Below are 15,775 nucleotides of genomic sequence, written 5' to 3'. Positions count from 1 at the left end.
AAGTACATAGGTGCACACACACAAGTGCATGCGAAACTTATGAAATCTGAGTAAGATCTGTGGGTTATGTCATTGCCAGTTTCCTGGTGGTGCTGTTTTACTATAGCTATGCAAGATGTTACCATTGAGGGAAACTGGTTAAGGGTCCATGGATCTCTCTGTATTGATTCTTACGACTGTACATGAACCTACAGTGATCTTAAAAAGTTAATAAAAATTTTTAACAATAAAAGACTTATAAGATAGCTTTGAAATCCTTGTGAGATACTCAGTAACATGTTAAACATAGTCCATTTTCTTCCTTCCACATCTAAAAGGATACCCCTCCCTCAAAAAAAATCAAAGGAAGAAAATGTCAAGGGAAAAACGGAGATTGGCAGTTTATGTCTAAGTAGTTTGTACTTGGATACTCATTGATGCCTTCAGGAAGCCATTTGCAAAGATCGCCCCTCACGTAGTACAAAAAATATGGTAGGAGCACATCAGCTACAGGAAAGGGAAACCCCTTGCAGGGCGAATTGCCTCTAAGTGGTTCAGAATTGCTGTTGTTATCTAGGAGGTTAATGGCAGACTTTTCATTAGTGCCATTTCTTTTCCTGGTTTTAAGTCTTCTGTGACTTCCCTTTGACCAGTGGCTTTCAACATTTTATTTTATTTTTTTACTACAGCCCTTAGTAAGAAATACCTTTTACATCAAAACCCAGGGAGAAAGGGAGGGAGGAAGAAAGATTCAGATATCTATATCTGAAACAAAAGTTTCACGAAACACTTTTCACCCTTGTGTGCTGCACTCACATTTTCTTTCTATTCTTTATATATATCTTTATTGATTTCAGAGAGAGGAAAGGAGAGGGAGAAAGAGATAGAAACATCAATGATGAGAGAGTCATTGATTGAGCCCACAACCTGGGCATGTGCCCTGACCAGGAATCGAACCTCGATCTCCTGGATCCTAGGTCGATGCTCAACCTCTGAGCCACGCCCGGCCGGGCTCTATTCTTAATTTTTTAAAATGCTGATTATGGCTTAGTAATTTGAGTTTGTGATTCTTGATCTGTGATTTGGAGAGACACTTCAGGGAGTCTGAAGCTCCCTGGCATAACTTTCAAAGCTCTCCCCATCTGGTTCCATCTGCCTTTCCAGCCCTGCCTCCTCCTTCCCCCTTGAGCTAAGTGGCATATTCATTTCTTGAACCTGCCTCACACTGTCCCATCTCTATGCCTTGACTCTTTCTGTCCTCTCCCTAGTGCCCTTGCCCTTTTTTTCCTGTTCTTTCTTGCATCTTAGCTCCTATAGTCAAACATATATTGTCCATTGTACTGTTAATGTGTAATATCTGTGACTCTTCAGAGTTGCCTGTGAGGTCAGACATGTATCCTAGTTTTCCCCAGTTCAGATGTTACTCCTGTGAATTCTTTCCTCACTTCTGGGTATACTTTTGGCCAGTGTTTTTCAAATTTTTTCATCAAGAGCACAATGAGAAATGTTTTATATTGAATCTAGTATATACATTTGTTGTGTGTATATGTATGAAACAGGAACAAAAGTTTCATGACAACCAGACTGGCATGGCTCGGCAGTTGAGCATTGACCTGTGATCCAGGAGATCGAAGTTCGATTCCCGGTCAGGGCACAGGCCTGGGTTGCGGGCTCGATCCCCGGTGGGGGGTGCGCAGGAGGCAGCTGATGAATGACTCTCTCTCACCATTGATGTTTCTATCCCTCCCTCTCCCTTCTTCTCTCTGAAATCAATAAAGATATATTTTTTTAAAAAAGTTTCATGACATAATGCTATGTGTACTTTAATATTTTGTATTCTCTTTTAGTTATTTCTTTTCTTCAAACCATAACTTGATTTCAAAACCACAAATTGAAAAACATTGATTTAAGCCATCCTTCCCCACTCCGAATGTCATCTGCAGAAAACTCTGTTACAAACTTTTACATTCCATAATAACTGTTAGAAGGAAGCTTATAATGCCTTAAGACTTGCAAATAGGACCGTGCAGTTAAATAAGCTAAATATATATTAAAAAATTAAAAAATAACTATACACATGTCAATATAGAAACCTTAAAATAATAATGCTTAATAGGAAAGCAAGTTATAAAATGATACTCATGGTATATTATCATTAAGGTACATTAAAAATACATAAAACTACTATATGTTGTTTTGATACACACACACATACCTATACTGATGTGAATGAGAAATGCCATCTTTACATACTTGCTTCTCGGTAAAAAGGGAGCAGAAATAGGATTGGTGGTGGTTTTTGTTTATATCTTATAAATTTTGCTCTTAACACCAAAATGAGAAGCAAACATGTCAAAACGTTAACATTTGCTAGGTCTAGGTGGTGGTATCAGAGTATCTACCATATAATAATCTTTACCTTTTTATCTGAAATATTTTGTAATAAAAAGGAAAAAAAAGCCTCTGTAATGAAAATTGGCATCTGCTTATAAACCTCCATTACCTTGCTATCTTATAATGCTGTTATTATGTGGCTACAAGCTACTTCTCTGAACTGCAGGGCACTTTAGCCATGATCTGTGGTCCCCAGTTAATACTCAGACCTAATCTTTCTTGTACTTACATGCCAGACTTGGAGAAGGAGGCTGTAATTTGTAAGTATTTACTGGACAGTGTTTGCAAAGAGTTCAGATAACACTTGGCCTTTTCCCAGGCAGGACTTGGGAGGCCGTCTTCCTGGGCTAGGCTGTTTTCATTTTCATATGGTGAGCTATTCTTTTTTCTGGATTAAGCATTAGGCAGGAGGCATTTGACCTTAAAAGGTCCAGGGGTGTTGGAACCAGAAAGATGATAAGAGCATATGAAGGTCTAGATGGCAACCAGTCCTATGAACTCCTACAGTGCTTGGGCATCACTATTTCCCAAAGAAACAGATACCATCATTTGTAAGATATTTTTAAAAGTGTCTGCCACGCTCATCCTGTAATGGCACAATCACTTGTTTCAACTTGACCTCCAGTCTTAATTTGTTTTCAGTCATATTTTCCCCCAATCATTCTTTGTTTTTATTATTATACTTTTTTAAAAAAAGAATAGTTTTAGGTTTACAGAAAAATTGAGCAGAACATTCCCATATATCTCTTCTCCCTTGCCCACAGTTTCTGCTATTATTAACATCTTGCATTACTGTGGTACATTTGTTATAATTGATGAGCCAATATTAATGTACTGTTATTAACTGAAGTCCATAATTTACATTAAGGTTTCATTCTTTTTGTTGTACAGTTCTGTGGGTTTTGACAAATGCATAATGTCATGTATCATTATAGTATCAACAGAATAGTTTCACCACCTGACCATTTCATTTTTATCTCTATAGTGCTTATGTCTAGCACAGGGCTTGTAAATGTTATGTGAATGTGCAGTAATGTCTCATCTAAAAATAAATATGAACAATCAAATTTAGTACAATTTGAAAAACATTTAAAGAAAAACCTGTCACAATCAGAGCCTATCCTAGGAATAAAAGTAAGGTTTAAAATTAGAAAAATGTGGTATAGATCATTAGTCTGTAAGATAAGAAAAATAATAAAACTCGATATGCAAAGAAAATCAGAATACAAAGCATAGTTGTTTTAAACCTAGCCCTTTTAAAAATATATATATTTTTATTGATTTCAGAGAGAAGGAAGAGAGAGAGAGAGATAGAAACATCAATGATGAGAGAGAATCGTCGATTGGCTGCCTCCTGCACGCCCCCTACTGGGGATCTAGCTCAAAACCCCTGGCATGTGCCCTGACTGGGAATTGAACTGTGACCTCCATTTTGAGAAAGAGGCTCTCATTGAGATTGTGGAAGCCTCCAAAATAAACAACTGAAAGTCTGTTAAAATCAGTGAGTTCAGTGAGCCAACTGAACACGTGATGAAGATACCAAAGTGAACAGATATCCTGTTTATAGGAATAACCCGTTAGAAAAATTAATGGGCTAAAAGAATCCTATTCATAAATAGCAAGCTTAACAAGAAACATGTAGGACCCCTTAAGAAAAGTCAAAATTGTACTAAGACAAAAATCTACTTAAGATTTTATCCTAGTATTGTAATAGTATAAAGTTGCAAACAACCTAAATGTCCACCGAAAGGAGAATGGTTTATTATTTGTACCCCATCCTGTTCCAAAATTATTTTAAGGTAGCTTTCATAATATATACTATGACATGAAAATAAGTGAAGAATTCAGGCAAAGACAAATTTGAGGGATAGACCACAGACTTTATTCTGAGCTTTCTAGCAGCCAAAGTAAAATGATCACGATCAATTATATAATTCATATTCATACCATAAAATACTGAGTTGACTGGAAGGAGCAGCTGTTCCTAGCACTGAGACCAAGGAGAGTTTTCTCGTGGGTCTTCACAAGAAGGTACTTGCCGAGTAGAGAATGATCAGTTTGATAACCTAATGAAACAAACAGCACCCAACTTTATAGAGCTGTTTCTTACTGAATTCCTTGCTAATGGGCCACAGCACCAGTGAACAGTTTGGTAAGGAGTATTTTCGGTGGAGTGAGGCGTGTGTGATGGTTATGGCTGGAATCAACACGAATATCGTTCAGTGCACCCTGAGGGGCAACTCTATGGAGTAATACGTTTTAGAGACTAAACTTGTGGTTCTCAGTGGGGGTGTTGTGTCACCCTGGTGTCCTATGAATCTTCACAGATTGACTACACTGAATTTTTATCAGTGTGTTACATTTATTTTTGCTATAGCTGAGAATCCACACTGCTAAGAAGTCTGTCATATGGTGGTGTGGGATATGAATGCAGCAGTCACCAGGGAGGCCAGGCAAGGAGGCGCGAGGTGCCATTTAGGCTGGCACTAAAAAATATTTAATGTGAATGAACTGAACAGTCTCTGTAAATATTCTCTAAAATTAGATTTTGGCAAGTGCTGTGTAGAACAAGTAGGCTGTTTCCGTGAAATATAGGTGCATATTTTTTAATAGTTGACTAATGGAATTAACCTCTGATGAGGTGAGTTGCTAGAGGGCTAGCTTACCTAAAGATTTTCCTCAAAAAACAATTTGAGGTTTGATCCAAAACATGTTGGAAAGGGTAGTCAAGGTACCCAAATTTCTACACAGTAGAGCATAGCCACATTAATACTAAGTTTGGAAGAATTGATTTGCAAAAAAAAAAAAAAGGTTGTAAGGTATCCATATAACTTCCTGGCAAATCCTTCAAGGTAAATGGTGACCAAGTAGACAGTAACCAGGGTAGTTTGGGAAGGTTTGGAATGTGAGTCCCAGCTTTACCTTTCTTTGAGCCTCAGTTTCTTCATCTGCAAAATAAGGATATTAGTACCTACTTTAGGGCTAAGCCCTTGGTAAGATTTAAATCTAATCAAATCCCTGATAGTCTCCTCTAAGCCATTTTGTAGATGTGCCTCCCTGGCCAGTGGTGTGTTTTTACTATTAGAGGGTCCTTGTCTGATGACTCACTAGAAGAGTGAGCCCTGTGTTTGCTGAGACACAGTGTAGATAAGACCTTTTAAATTATTGCATTGATTGGTGGGACAATCAGATTCTTTCCTTTCAGGTATCTGAGGTGGAATTTTAAAAAATTATGAGAGCCCGGCCAGGCGTGGCTCAGCGGTTGAGCATCGACCTAGGATCCAGGAGATCGGGTTTCGATTCCTGGTCAGGGCACATGTCCGGGTTGCGGGCTAGACAGCCGATCAATGACTCTCCCATCACTGATGTTTCTATCTCTCTCTCTCTCCCTCCTTTCCTCTCTCTGAAATCAATATATACTTTAAAAAAAAAAAGATGAAAAATTATGAGATAACAGAAGTTTGAAGGCCCTTTGTTCCGCCTTGTCCCTCTCATCCTGGTCATCTCTCAAGTCCAACCGCAGAAGCAGATCTCTATGCCAGAGGTTAAAGGCAAAGGGCAGGTATCCTGAGGGTAGTTGCATCTGGGCAACTCCATCTCATGCTACCATTTACCTCTGAGTTGGATACTCAGATACATTTTAAAGACTTTTCCATTTGACTTTATACTCATAGGAAAGCTCTTTGTCATGGCTCTAAGAAGATCCTGCCCAGCTTGTTCTGGTCTTGGCATTTAGGTTCTCAGAGAAATTAATTTCGTGACATGTAGAATAAATTAAAGTTAAAAGACTACATTGTGCCCTGGCCAGTGTGGCTCAGTTGGCTGTGTATTGTTGCATGCACTGAAAGGTTGCTGGTTCAATTCCTGGTCAGGGCACATGCCCAGGTTGTGGGCTGTGGGGGGCATGCAGGAGGCAGCTCATCAATGTTCTACTTTCACATCAGTGTTTCTCTCCCTCTCCCTCTCTCTCTAAAAAAATTAAAAAAATAAAATCTTAAGAAAATATTTTAAAACAACAAAAAGACCACATTGTGAAATGTCTAAGAAAATAGCAAGGAGATAGGAATGATGTAAATGTTGGTGAAATCGGTGCCTCCCATGAGGAAATCAAATCCATACTTCAAGGAATTGGCATTGTTACCTCTGCCAGAGTTTGTTATTTCTCCCTGAAAGAAAAAAGACCTAAGATGTGCTGTGGGGATAGAGATGATTGCAAACTAGTGGTCCTTTATCTTACTAATAGTAACCACCTCACAGCACTTTTTAAAAAAATATGTTTTTATTGATTTCAGAGAGAGAAAGGAAGAGGGGGAGAGAGAGAGAGAAACATGAATGATGAGAGTCATTGATTAGCCGCCTCCTGCATGCCCCATGCTAGGGATCAAGCCCGCAACCTGGTCATGTGCCCTGACCGGGAATCAAACTATGATTTCCTGGATCATAGGTCAGTGCTCAACTGCTGAGCCACACCGGCCAGGCACAGCATTTTTCTATGATAGCAAAGTTTCTTTTCTCTTACCAAAACTCTTCCCATCAAGGCAATAGAGAACTCCTTGTGGCAATGTATATACACACACATACAGGGTGGGGCAAAAGTAGGTTTATAGTTGCTCACATGGAAAATACAATAATAAATAATAAAACAAGAATAAACTTTTGAGTACTCACAACTGTAAACCTACTTTTGCCCCACCCTGTATATTCATATATGCAGAAATGTGTGTGTGTACATATATATATATATATATATATATATATATATGTACACACACACGCAAATACTGTAATAGTATTATAAAGGAGAAATTTTTTTGAAAAGTTTAATAAAATTGATAGACCTCTAGCAACACTTAGGAAAAAAATAGAAGACACATATTATCAATATCATGAATGTAAAAGGAGATACCTCTGCAGTTTAAAGGAGGAATTTTTGTGACAATAAAATTTATTCTCATGTATAAATGTTTGGGTATGACCATACTGGAAGGCATAAAGAAGTAATCAGAAGCTTTTACCAAGATGTAGAATCATCTAGAATGTAGACAGACTATCAAGTGTATTAGCATTACTCTCGGTGATGTATGTGGTTTTCAGATATGATAAACACCTTTTGGTAAAGATCTGGACAAAACCAAGTGCAATCTTCCTATGACTTACATGGAAATTCCCTTCCTAGAAAATTTAGCATATATTAAAACCATGTTAAATTGACTTTGTATTTATAGGTAAAACTGTGTTAGGGACTAGGCTGAGGTAAATAAATACTTAAAAGTCCCATGGCAGATCTTCACTGTGCAAAAATTGCCCGCTAAAATGTTACAGGACACCCAACATGCCTGGCTCCTGCAAGGGGCACCTACTGATCATGACAGCAAAGATCCCAAAGGGTGGCCCTGTCCCTGTTTTTCATGGTCTTGTTCGCCAGATGGAAAAGCATGGAATAGTTGCCTAGCCTCACCCAAGGAGTTCAGATCCTTTGGACAAGTTTGCCACTGGGAGGGATTTTCTTAGTGGCTTCCCTACATCTCTAGAGAGAGTATGAAAGGCTATTGGACATTGGTTATTTTTTTCTTCCAACTTTATTGCACTGTAATTGACATATAACATTGTGAAAGTTTAAGATGTACAACATTATTTATTTATATACTGCAAAATGACTACTGTAATAAATTAGTTAACATCCATCACTTTACATGTTTTTTTCTGGTGATGAGAACTTTTAAGATCTACTCTCTTGGCAGTTTTAAATATACAGTGTAGTATTGTTTACTGTAGTCACTATATTATACATCATATCTTTAGAATTTATTTCTTTTATGATTAGATGTTTGTACCTTTTGATCACCTTTACCTGTTTCCCCCACCCTGGACATTGGTCATTAAAATGACTATTTGGATTAGCTGTCCTATTAAGGTACTTTCCAACCCTAAGATTTTCTATTTCTCAGTAATGTTGATTTTTACTTTTCTTGCAGAGCTGACAGGCTCTTGCCTCCACTGGGTCTTTAGAACAGCTGCCAGCCCAAGAACCAGCAGTCTTTGCCATCCTGCTCAGTCTGCAGTAGAAGTCTCCTCCACAATTTTTCAGTGGCTGATTTCCCCCCCGCATCACATGTAAGATAAAAAGATCGTGAGTATAGGCCATGAGAGGTGCGAGTATGAAAGTTTTTGTTGTTGCCCTGTTTGATTCTCTTCTCTTAAGAATCAACTCCTAAAAGTTTAGAATTGAATCTTAACTTGTCTAATACCAAGTTTTATTTTTTATTTAAGGCTGTTTCTGATGCTTGGAAGCTGTCCTTTCAGCCACAAAGATGGTAATAAATCTTTGCCTCCCGCAGTTCAGACCAAGAATTTATTGCAACAAGGTAAAGAAAACAAGTATATACACATAAACAACACACTATATCTGTTTTTCATGTTTTCCCCACTTCCTGCTGTGTATAGCGAACTTAAGTCAGGCTTGATGTGCTTTCACCCTTGTTTTGGACTCCACCAGGTGCCTTTAGATAACATTGGACCAGGCCACACCTCTCGGTTTCGACAGCTTCCGCGCAAGGCGGGCTGCGACTCACTCTGTGGATGGTTGCATTCAGTTTACTTTTCCCTCCGATAATAACTTTAATTTCACTCAGAGTCAGTGAAGGTAGAAATACTCTTCCTCCCCCACCCCCAGTCCTTATAGCTTCAAATGCTAGAAACAGCGATTTGTATTTGCTGTTTGTATTCCTTGTTCTTTATATGAGTTAAACCGCCTCCCCTTTTGTACAAGAAGGGTGTTTCCACAGCTCAGAGCAGGAGAGAAGGGGAGCTCTAAGGGGAGAATTGAACCCTCCCCTAACTTAGAGTTTCTGTACTCAGCATACTGTTTTAGGTTCCGAGATTAAGCTGATTCCTTTGGACAAAGACATCGTAAAATTTCCATTGGTTATAACAAGTATTAGAAATATTAAAAGGGGAAGGTTATTTACAGTCTCATCTTCTGCACATTCACTGTTTTAAATTTCCCATCATTTTTTGAGATCTTTGTCCCTGTGCACACTTTTTTTAAAAACCAAGTTCCATCATTCATAGATTTATAAGAAGCTTATTTGTTATGCCTTCCTAGGGAACTTTTTGTCATGGGTAGTCCAAATACAAAATTGAGAACTTTAATGAACATCTTTTCCCCCCTTTAAATATGTATGTTTTCATTTTCTGAAAGAAAAACCCATCAATGTATCTGCCCTCTTTTCACAGAAATGTTATTTTGAAGGGATTTTGGTTGGATTGGGCAGAGTTTTGTTGCCCATATTTTTTAAGAATGGACAGTACTTGGGGACACCATTGCCCTTAGCTTTTGACCTGATCTTGGATGCCTGCAAAACAACCCAGGAGAATTTGAGGTACTAGAGGAAATTTTAAATTAGGAACTTAGATTTTCTTTAAAGCATTTTCGTAGAAGCAGCAAGTTCTTGAAAACTAGTTGTCTTCATTTGGATCTCAAGTCAGTTTGTCTCATATTTGTCATTAAATCTAGATATCAGCTGATGGCTACGAAGTAGAAAATCTTATCTCTGAAGACCTCACAAAGAGAAGTCATGGTTTTAGGACAGAGTATTTTATTAAGCCACCAGTCTATGTGACAGTTTCCTTTCCCTTCAACGTGGAAATCTGTAGGATTAACATAGACCTCACAGCTGGGGGAGGCCAAAATGTCACTGGCCTGGAAATGTACACGTCTGCCTTACCCAGCAAGACATCTTGGAATACCCCTGAGTGCCAGACTCTGTGCCCAGCCGAGCTGTCCATCCCAGACAAGGAGGCGTTCACCATGGTAGGCAAAGTCTTGTTGAAAAACCAAAACCAAGTGGTGTTTAGCCACAGGGGCTTCAAGGCCAGGCCACCATTTGACCCGATGGAAGCCACACTCCCCTCCCCTGCTGTTGTGGCCCAGGAGCTCTGGAATAAAGGACCTCTTTCCCTTAGCCACGTGGCCCATCTCAAGATCTGTATCACCCATGTGACAGGCAGTGGCATCCCTTGCATCAAACGGTTGGAAGTATGGGGTCAGCCCGCCAAAACCTGCCCTCAGGAGGTGATAGATAGTGTCCTGCTGGTTGCCTCAGAGAGCCTCCCTCAGGACTTGGCTCTGCAGGCGCCAGCCTTGCCCATGGAGAGTGACTGTGATCCTGGGGGCCAGTCTGAGGGCCAGCAGGCCCCCTCCAGCCTGCAGAAGCTGGCTGAGGTAATTCAGGATGTGCCTGAGGAGTTCCTGGATCCCATCACCTTGGAAATCATGCCTTGCCCCATGCTGCTGCCCTCAGGCAAGGTCATCGACCAGAGCACGCTGGAGAAGTGTAACCGCAGCGAAGCCACATGGGGCCGAGTGCCCAGTGACCCTTTCACAGGGGTAGCCTTTACTCCACACTCGCAGCCCCTGCCTCACCCCACCCTGAAGGCCCGGATCGACCATTTCCTGCTCCAGCATTCCATCCCTGGCTGCCACCTGCTTGGGAGAACACAGACTGCATTGGCATTGACCCCTTCCTCCATTGCTCTGCCATCTCGGAAAAGGAAGATGGAGCAGGCTGAGCATGCCCCAGACAGCAGGCTTGGTGTAAATGCTTCCTGTTTTTCTACCACAAGCCTTCTGGCCTCGCCTACTACCTCAGAGCACACTGCTAAGAAAATGAAAGCTGCCAGTGAGCTTGGTCTGACACACATGGACTGCTCAACAGGTAATCCACCATCCTGTGTCCATGCCTGTTGTAATCTTTACTCCTCCCAGGTGATACTTGGCACTATTGCCCTTTGTTTTTGCTTTGCCAGCTTAAATTACCCCGAAAGTTACTGGCTTAAAGCACCACACATTCAATACTTCATAGCTTCTCGAGTCAGGAATCTAGGTGTTGCTTGGCTGGATCATCTGCTTCAGGCTCTTCCAAGGCTGCTGTCAAAATGTTGGTGGGGCTGCAGTCATCCCCAGGCTTGGCTAGGGAAGGATTCACATCCAAGCTCACTTACGTGGTTGTTGCAGGATTCAGTTCCATGTTGAATTGTTGCACTGGAGGCTGCACTTCTTTGTTGGCTGGTGATTGGAGACTATACTCAATTCCTTGCCACGTGGGCCTCTCAAGGGCAGCACACAACATGGTAGCTGTGTACACAGGAGTATGCAAACACAGTGGAAGTTGGTCTTGTATAATCTAATCATGGAAATGACATCCCTTCACTTTTGCTGTATTTTGTGAAAAACAAGTCACTAGCCTTGGTTGGTGTGGCTCAGTGGTTGAGCATCGACCTAGGATCCAGGAGATCGAAATTCGATTCCAGGTCAGGGCACATGCCCAGGTTGCGGGCATGATCCCTGGTAGGGGGCGTGCAGGAGGCAGCCGATCAATGACTCTCTCATCATTGATGCTTCTGTCTCGCTCCCTCTCCCTTTCTCTCCCTGAAATCAATAAAGATATATTTAAAACAAACAACAAGTAACTTAAAGTCCAGCCTACTCTCAAGGGAGGGGGTACCCAAGGGCACGAGTAGTAAGAGGTGGGGTTGATTAGGACCCATTTCACATACTCTTCCACACCATTTATTCCTGTCTTATTCACTATGTTTATCTGAGACTGGTGGTTGAATTTTATCTAATGCCTTTTCAGAATCAGTGGAAATGAAACTATGATTTTTCGTCCTTAGATCTTTTAATGTGAGAAAGTACATTAATAGACTTCTTAATATTGAACCATTGCTGCATTCCTGGAGTAAACTCCATTTGGTCACGCTTCCTTTAATGGGCTGCTTGATTGTGTTTGCTAGTGTTTTATTTAGGATTTTGCATTTATTAGTGAGACTGTACTGTAGTGTGTGTGTGCCTGTGCCTATGCCTGTGCACATGCACGTGCACCATATTTGGTCAGGTTGCATATGGATGATTTCTTTGCTTCATAAGACAAATTAGAAGTTTTCTTTTTCTAAACTCTGAAACAATTTAATAATATTAGCATCATTTACTCTTTGTTAATCCTCACCTGAGGATATTTTTCCCCTTGATTTTAGAGAGTGAAAGGGAGGGAGGGAGAGTGGAGGGGAGAGAGAAAAAACCTCCAGAAACGTCAATGTGAGAAAGATGTGTCTACTGGTTGCCTCCCGCACGGGCCCCAACCAGCCAGAGATCAAACCTGCAACCCAGGTGTGTGTCCTTGACCGGGAATCGAACCCGAGACCCTTGGGTGCAGAGGCCAGTGCTCTAACCACTGAACACAGTGCCCAAGGTCCATAATTTACACGTTGGCATCATTCCCTGTGGCTACCGGGAGCTAACTCTTTGACAGTCTTTTCTATTTCTTTATGAAACTTTGTCTGTTTAGAGTTTATTCTTTTAATTTCTTCTTTTACTCTAAAAGGCCTGTGCAGGTAGGAGGCTTAAAGGTTACATCTGTGTCTTCTCTGGTTTTGAGTGTAAATTATAGTTAACATGACTCCCAGAAACTCCTGGAAGCATCTGAAGTGTGATGGGCGAGACCAAGAGAAAGGTTTTTAGACCTAGATGTCTGTGGAGGTCTCCACTGGTGTGGCCTTGACAGATTTGTTGGTAACACAGGACCGTGCTGACCAGTGGTCCTTGAAGGGGTCCGAGCTGATGTCCTGTGTCCTATAAACTGTAGACAAAAATACTTCACTCCTCACTTTGGGCAGTTTAGTAGACCAGGCAGGTGTCCCCTCCGCCCCTTGCCTTTACCCTGAGCTCATTGCTTGGCTTTCTGCAGACCACACAGTGAAGGCTTCTTCATAGTGGAATGGGCAGAGTGAGGTCTTCATTGTTCCACTCAGTAATAACTGCTTTGCTTTACCCAACAGGAGAGAGTGCAGGCCAGCAACCCTGCAGTGCGGTGGGGTCTCCAGAAGGAAGGAGATGGAAAGAGCAGATAAAGGTTGCTGGGGAGGAGGTCGGGACAGAGAGCAGGGCCTGGGGCTGTCATTTCCTGGCCAGCAGGGAGGCCTTCAGAAAGTAGGGTGCAGTTCTGCAGGTGAGCCACAAGGTGGCCCCTGCCTGCCTGGCAGTTGTCCAGGAGGAGGAAAGCTAGTGCAGAGCCCCAAAACCCAGAAAGCCATGTGGGGTGTGTAGCAACTGCCAGGGTCCCCAGGCGTTAACTCTGGTATTTTGTCATCATAATCCACTAGTAGACATTGGGGAGGACTTTTTTTACATTTGTATCCCTTTAAAGTTGGAAGTACTGTTTTTGTAGTCCCCAGTGGACTTTGTGTTTTGGTCTTTTCTTTTGCTGAATCTTTCTCTGGATATTGTTGTCTGTGCATCTCTCTACAGGGCCAGTGTCCCATGAGCAGAAGCTGTCGCAAAGCCTGGAAATTGCTTTGACATCAACCCTTGGCTCTATGCCCTCCTTCACGGCACGGTTGACCAGGGGACAGCTCCAGCACCTCGGCACAAGAGGGACCAGCACTTCCTGGAGAGCAGGGACTGGCCCGGGTAACAGGGGTCCCATCCACCTCCTTGGAGCCCTTGGATGGGATGCTGGGCCATGCCTCTGGGGTGCTCTGGACCTTCATGCCCAGCTCCTTAGCTCCAACACCCAAGCCTAGGGGGAGAACCTGGTCTCTTTCCTTTTCCAGGGGGAGCTGAGGAGCTGCCTGTGAAGTCTGACTCTTCACAAGAAAGGCTCCTTCCCTCCCTCCCTCTCTTCCTTTTTAAAGTATGTCTTTATTGATTTCAGAGAGAGGAAGGGAGAGGGGGAGAGAGAGAGAAACATCAATGATGAGAGTCATTGATCAGCTGCCTCCTGCGCGCCCCCTACTGGGGATTGAGCCCGCACTCTGGGCATGTACCCTGACCGGGAATTGAAACCGTGACCTCCTGGTTCATGGGTCGACGCTCAACCACGCTGCCCGGGCTTGTGTGTTTTTTAAGTAAGATATAATGTAAATTGTTCTGTCCTGAGGACTTTTGTTTTTCCCTCTTCCTCAGGTTATTTTGTATCTAAGTGCGAAGTTTGGGGTTGAGTATGTCATCTTCATCCCTTTCTAGTAATATTTTCTTAGTCTTGGAAAAGAATAGTGGTAGCTTATTGAGCCAATTTTTGCCTAAAATGAACTTGGGACATTAGATGATGGAGTCGATTAGGATACAGATTGAGAGAAGCTGACTGGAAGGCAGGGTACCCTCTCCAAGATGGAGCCTGGCGGGCTGATGATGGGCGCACACTTCCTCCTCCTGCCCAGAGCCTGGCCCTCCTCTTGTTGTCCTCACTTCCTTCTCTTTGTTTCCATCCTGACCATTCCCCAAAACATGTCTTGTCTAAATGACCACATTTCCATAACCATAAATACAATAGTCACTGATCCTCTGAGCAATGCCTGACGTGGCTGAGCAGCCCTCCTTCTCTCGGCCTTCTAGATGTTACACTTTCTCCCCATTTTCAATGGTCCCTCTTCAGTTTCCATTGCCGACTCTCTTCTCTTCAATACTCTGGTCCTGGACCCTCTTCTCTTTGTTACCCAAGTGAGAGCCCACTTGGCCAGTGACTGCCTGCGTTCACCTGTAGCTTTGACCTTTCCTGGAACTCAGACCCCTCTCTCCCTCACAGCTGCTTGGTGCCTCCACGTGGAAAACTCATGGATATCTTGAGTGAATGTTTTAACTTAGAACTGCTCCAGAGTGTCCCCCACTCCCACCCCCTGTCACACCATCAAGGGCAAAGAGCAGCATCTTCTACCCTTTGGTCAGGCCTGTAATGTGCAGGTCATCCTTAGTTGTCCTTCAGTGTCCTCACACTGACATTCTGTTAAGCATCAGATCTTGGTCACATTCCAGAGTGGATCTCAGAGTGGCCTTCTGCTCCGCTGCCCTTCCTGCTGCACTCCCCAGACTCCTGTAGCAGCCCCTGCTGCTTCCTAACAGCCACACTTTCCTTACCATAGCCCATCATCCTCACAGGAGCCAGAGATACTTTGTCATGGAAACTAGATCATGGTCCTTCACTGCTTAGAATTCCTCCATCGCATTCCATTGAACTTGGAATAAAATTGAAACTCCTGCTGCCTGTGAGGTCCTGCATGCTCCAGCCCCTGCCCTCCCCCTACTGTCTCATCTGGAGCTGCACTGCCACGTGTCACACTCCTGTCTCCTTTCTTTAATGGGCAGCATTCTTGTGCTTGCTGTCTTGTTCACTCTGCATGGCCGGCCCCTTTTCCTTCTTAGGGCTCTTTCCCAAGAGGCTGTCCTTGCCCTCTCCAGAGGGGCATGGACTGGAAGAGAGAAAGCAGCCTCCTTAGGCAAGGGCCAGGGGAGAAGGAAGCACAGGTGCAGCCTGGGGCAGGGCAGGGGGTGGTGGCAGGATCTCCCCACCGTGGCTCTCATTCAGGAGGTGCTTTGGGAAGTGTGGAGGGAGGGAAAGCCAGCAGCACA

At 42.6% G+C, this 15,775-nt stretch overlaps 1 protein-coding gene across 2 annotated transcripts in view; it reads left to right on the top strand.

The window, feature by feature from the left end:
* The window catches only part of UBOX5 (U-box domain containing 5), a 34,210-nt gene that overhangs the window by 17,088 nt on the left and 1,347 nt on the right, over positions 1 to 15,775 (top strand). Inside the window, exons 2-5 of one of the 2 annotated variants that reach the window (XM_016212092.2) lie at positions 8,349 to 8,487; positions 8,644 to 8,738; positions 9,890 to 11,090; positions 13,679 to 13,840. In XM_016212092.2, the coding sequence (XP_016067578.1) occupies positions 8,685 to 8,738; positions 9,890 to 11,090; positions 13,679 to 13,840 (1,417 nt within the window). In that variant the 5' untranslated portion in view covers positions 8,349 to 8,487; positions 8,644 to 8,684. Of the gene's footprint in view, positions 1 to 8,348; positions 8,524 to 8,643; positions 8,739 to 9,889; positions 11,091 to 13,678; positions 14,089 to 15,775 lie in introns of those variants that run through there. The other variant, XM_087818840.1, reaches the window with a different exon arrangement.

The sequence above is a fragment of the Miniopterus natalensis genome, chromosome 7 (genome assembly GCF_054644295.1).
Source record: "Miniopterus natalensis isolate mMinNat1 chromosome 7, mMinNat1.hap1, whole genome shotgun sequence".
In the NCBI taxonomy this organism is placed as follows: domain Eukaryota; kingdom Metazoa; phylum Chordata; class Mammalia; order Chiroptera; family Miniopteridae; genus Miniopterus; species Miniopterus natalensis.
This window is presented reverse-complemented; position numbering and strand designations above follow the sequence as displayed.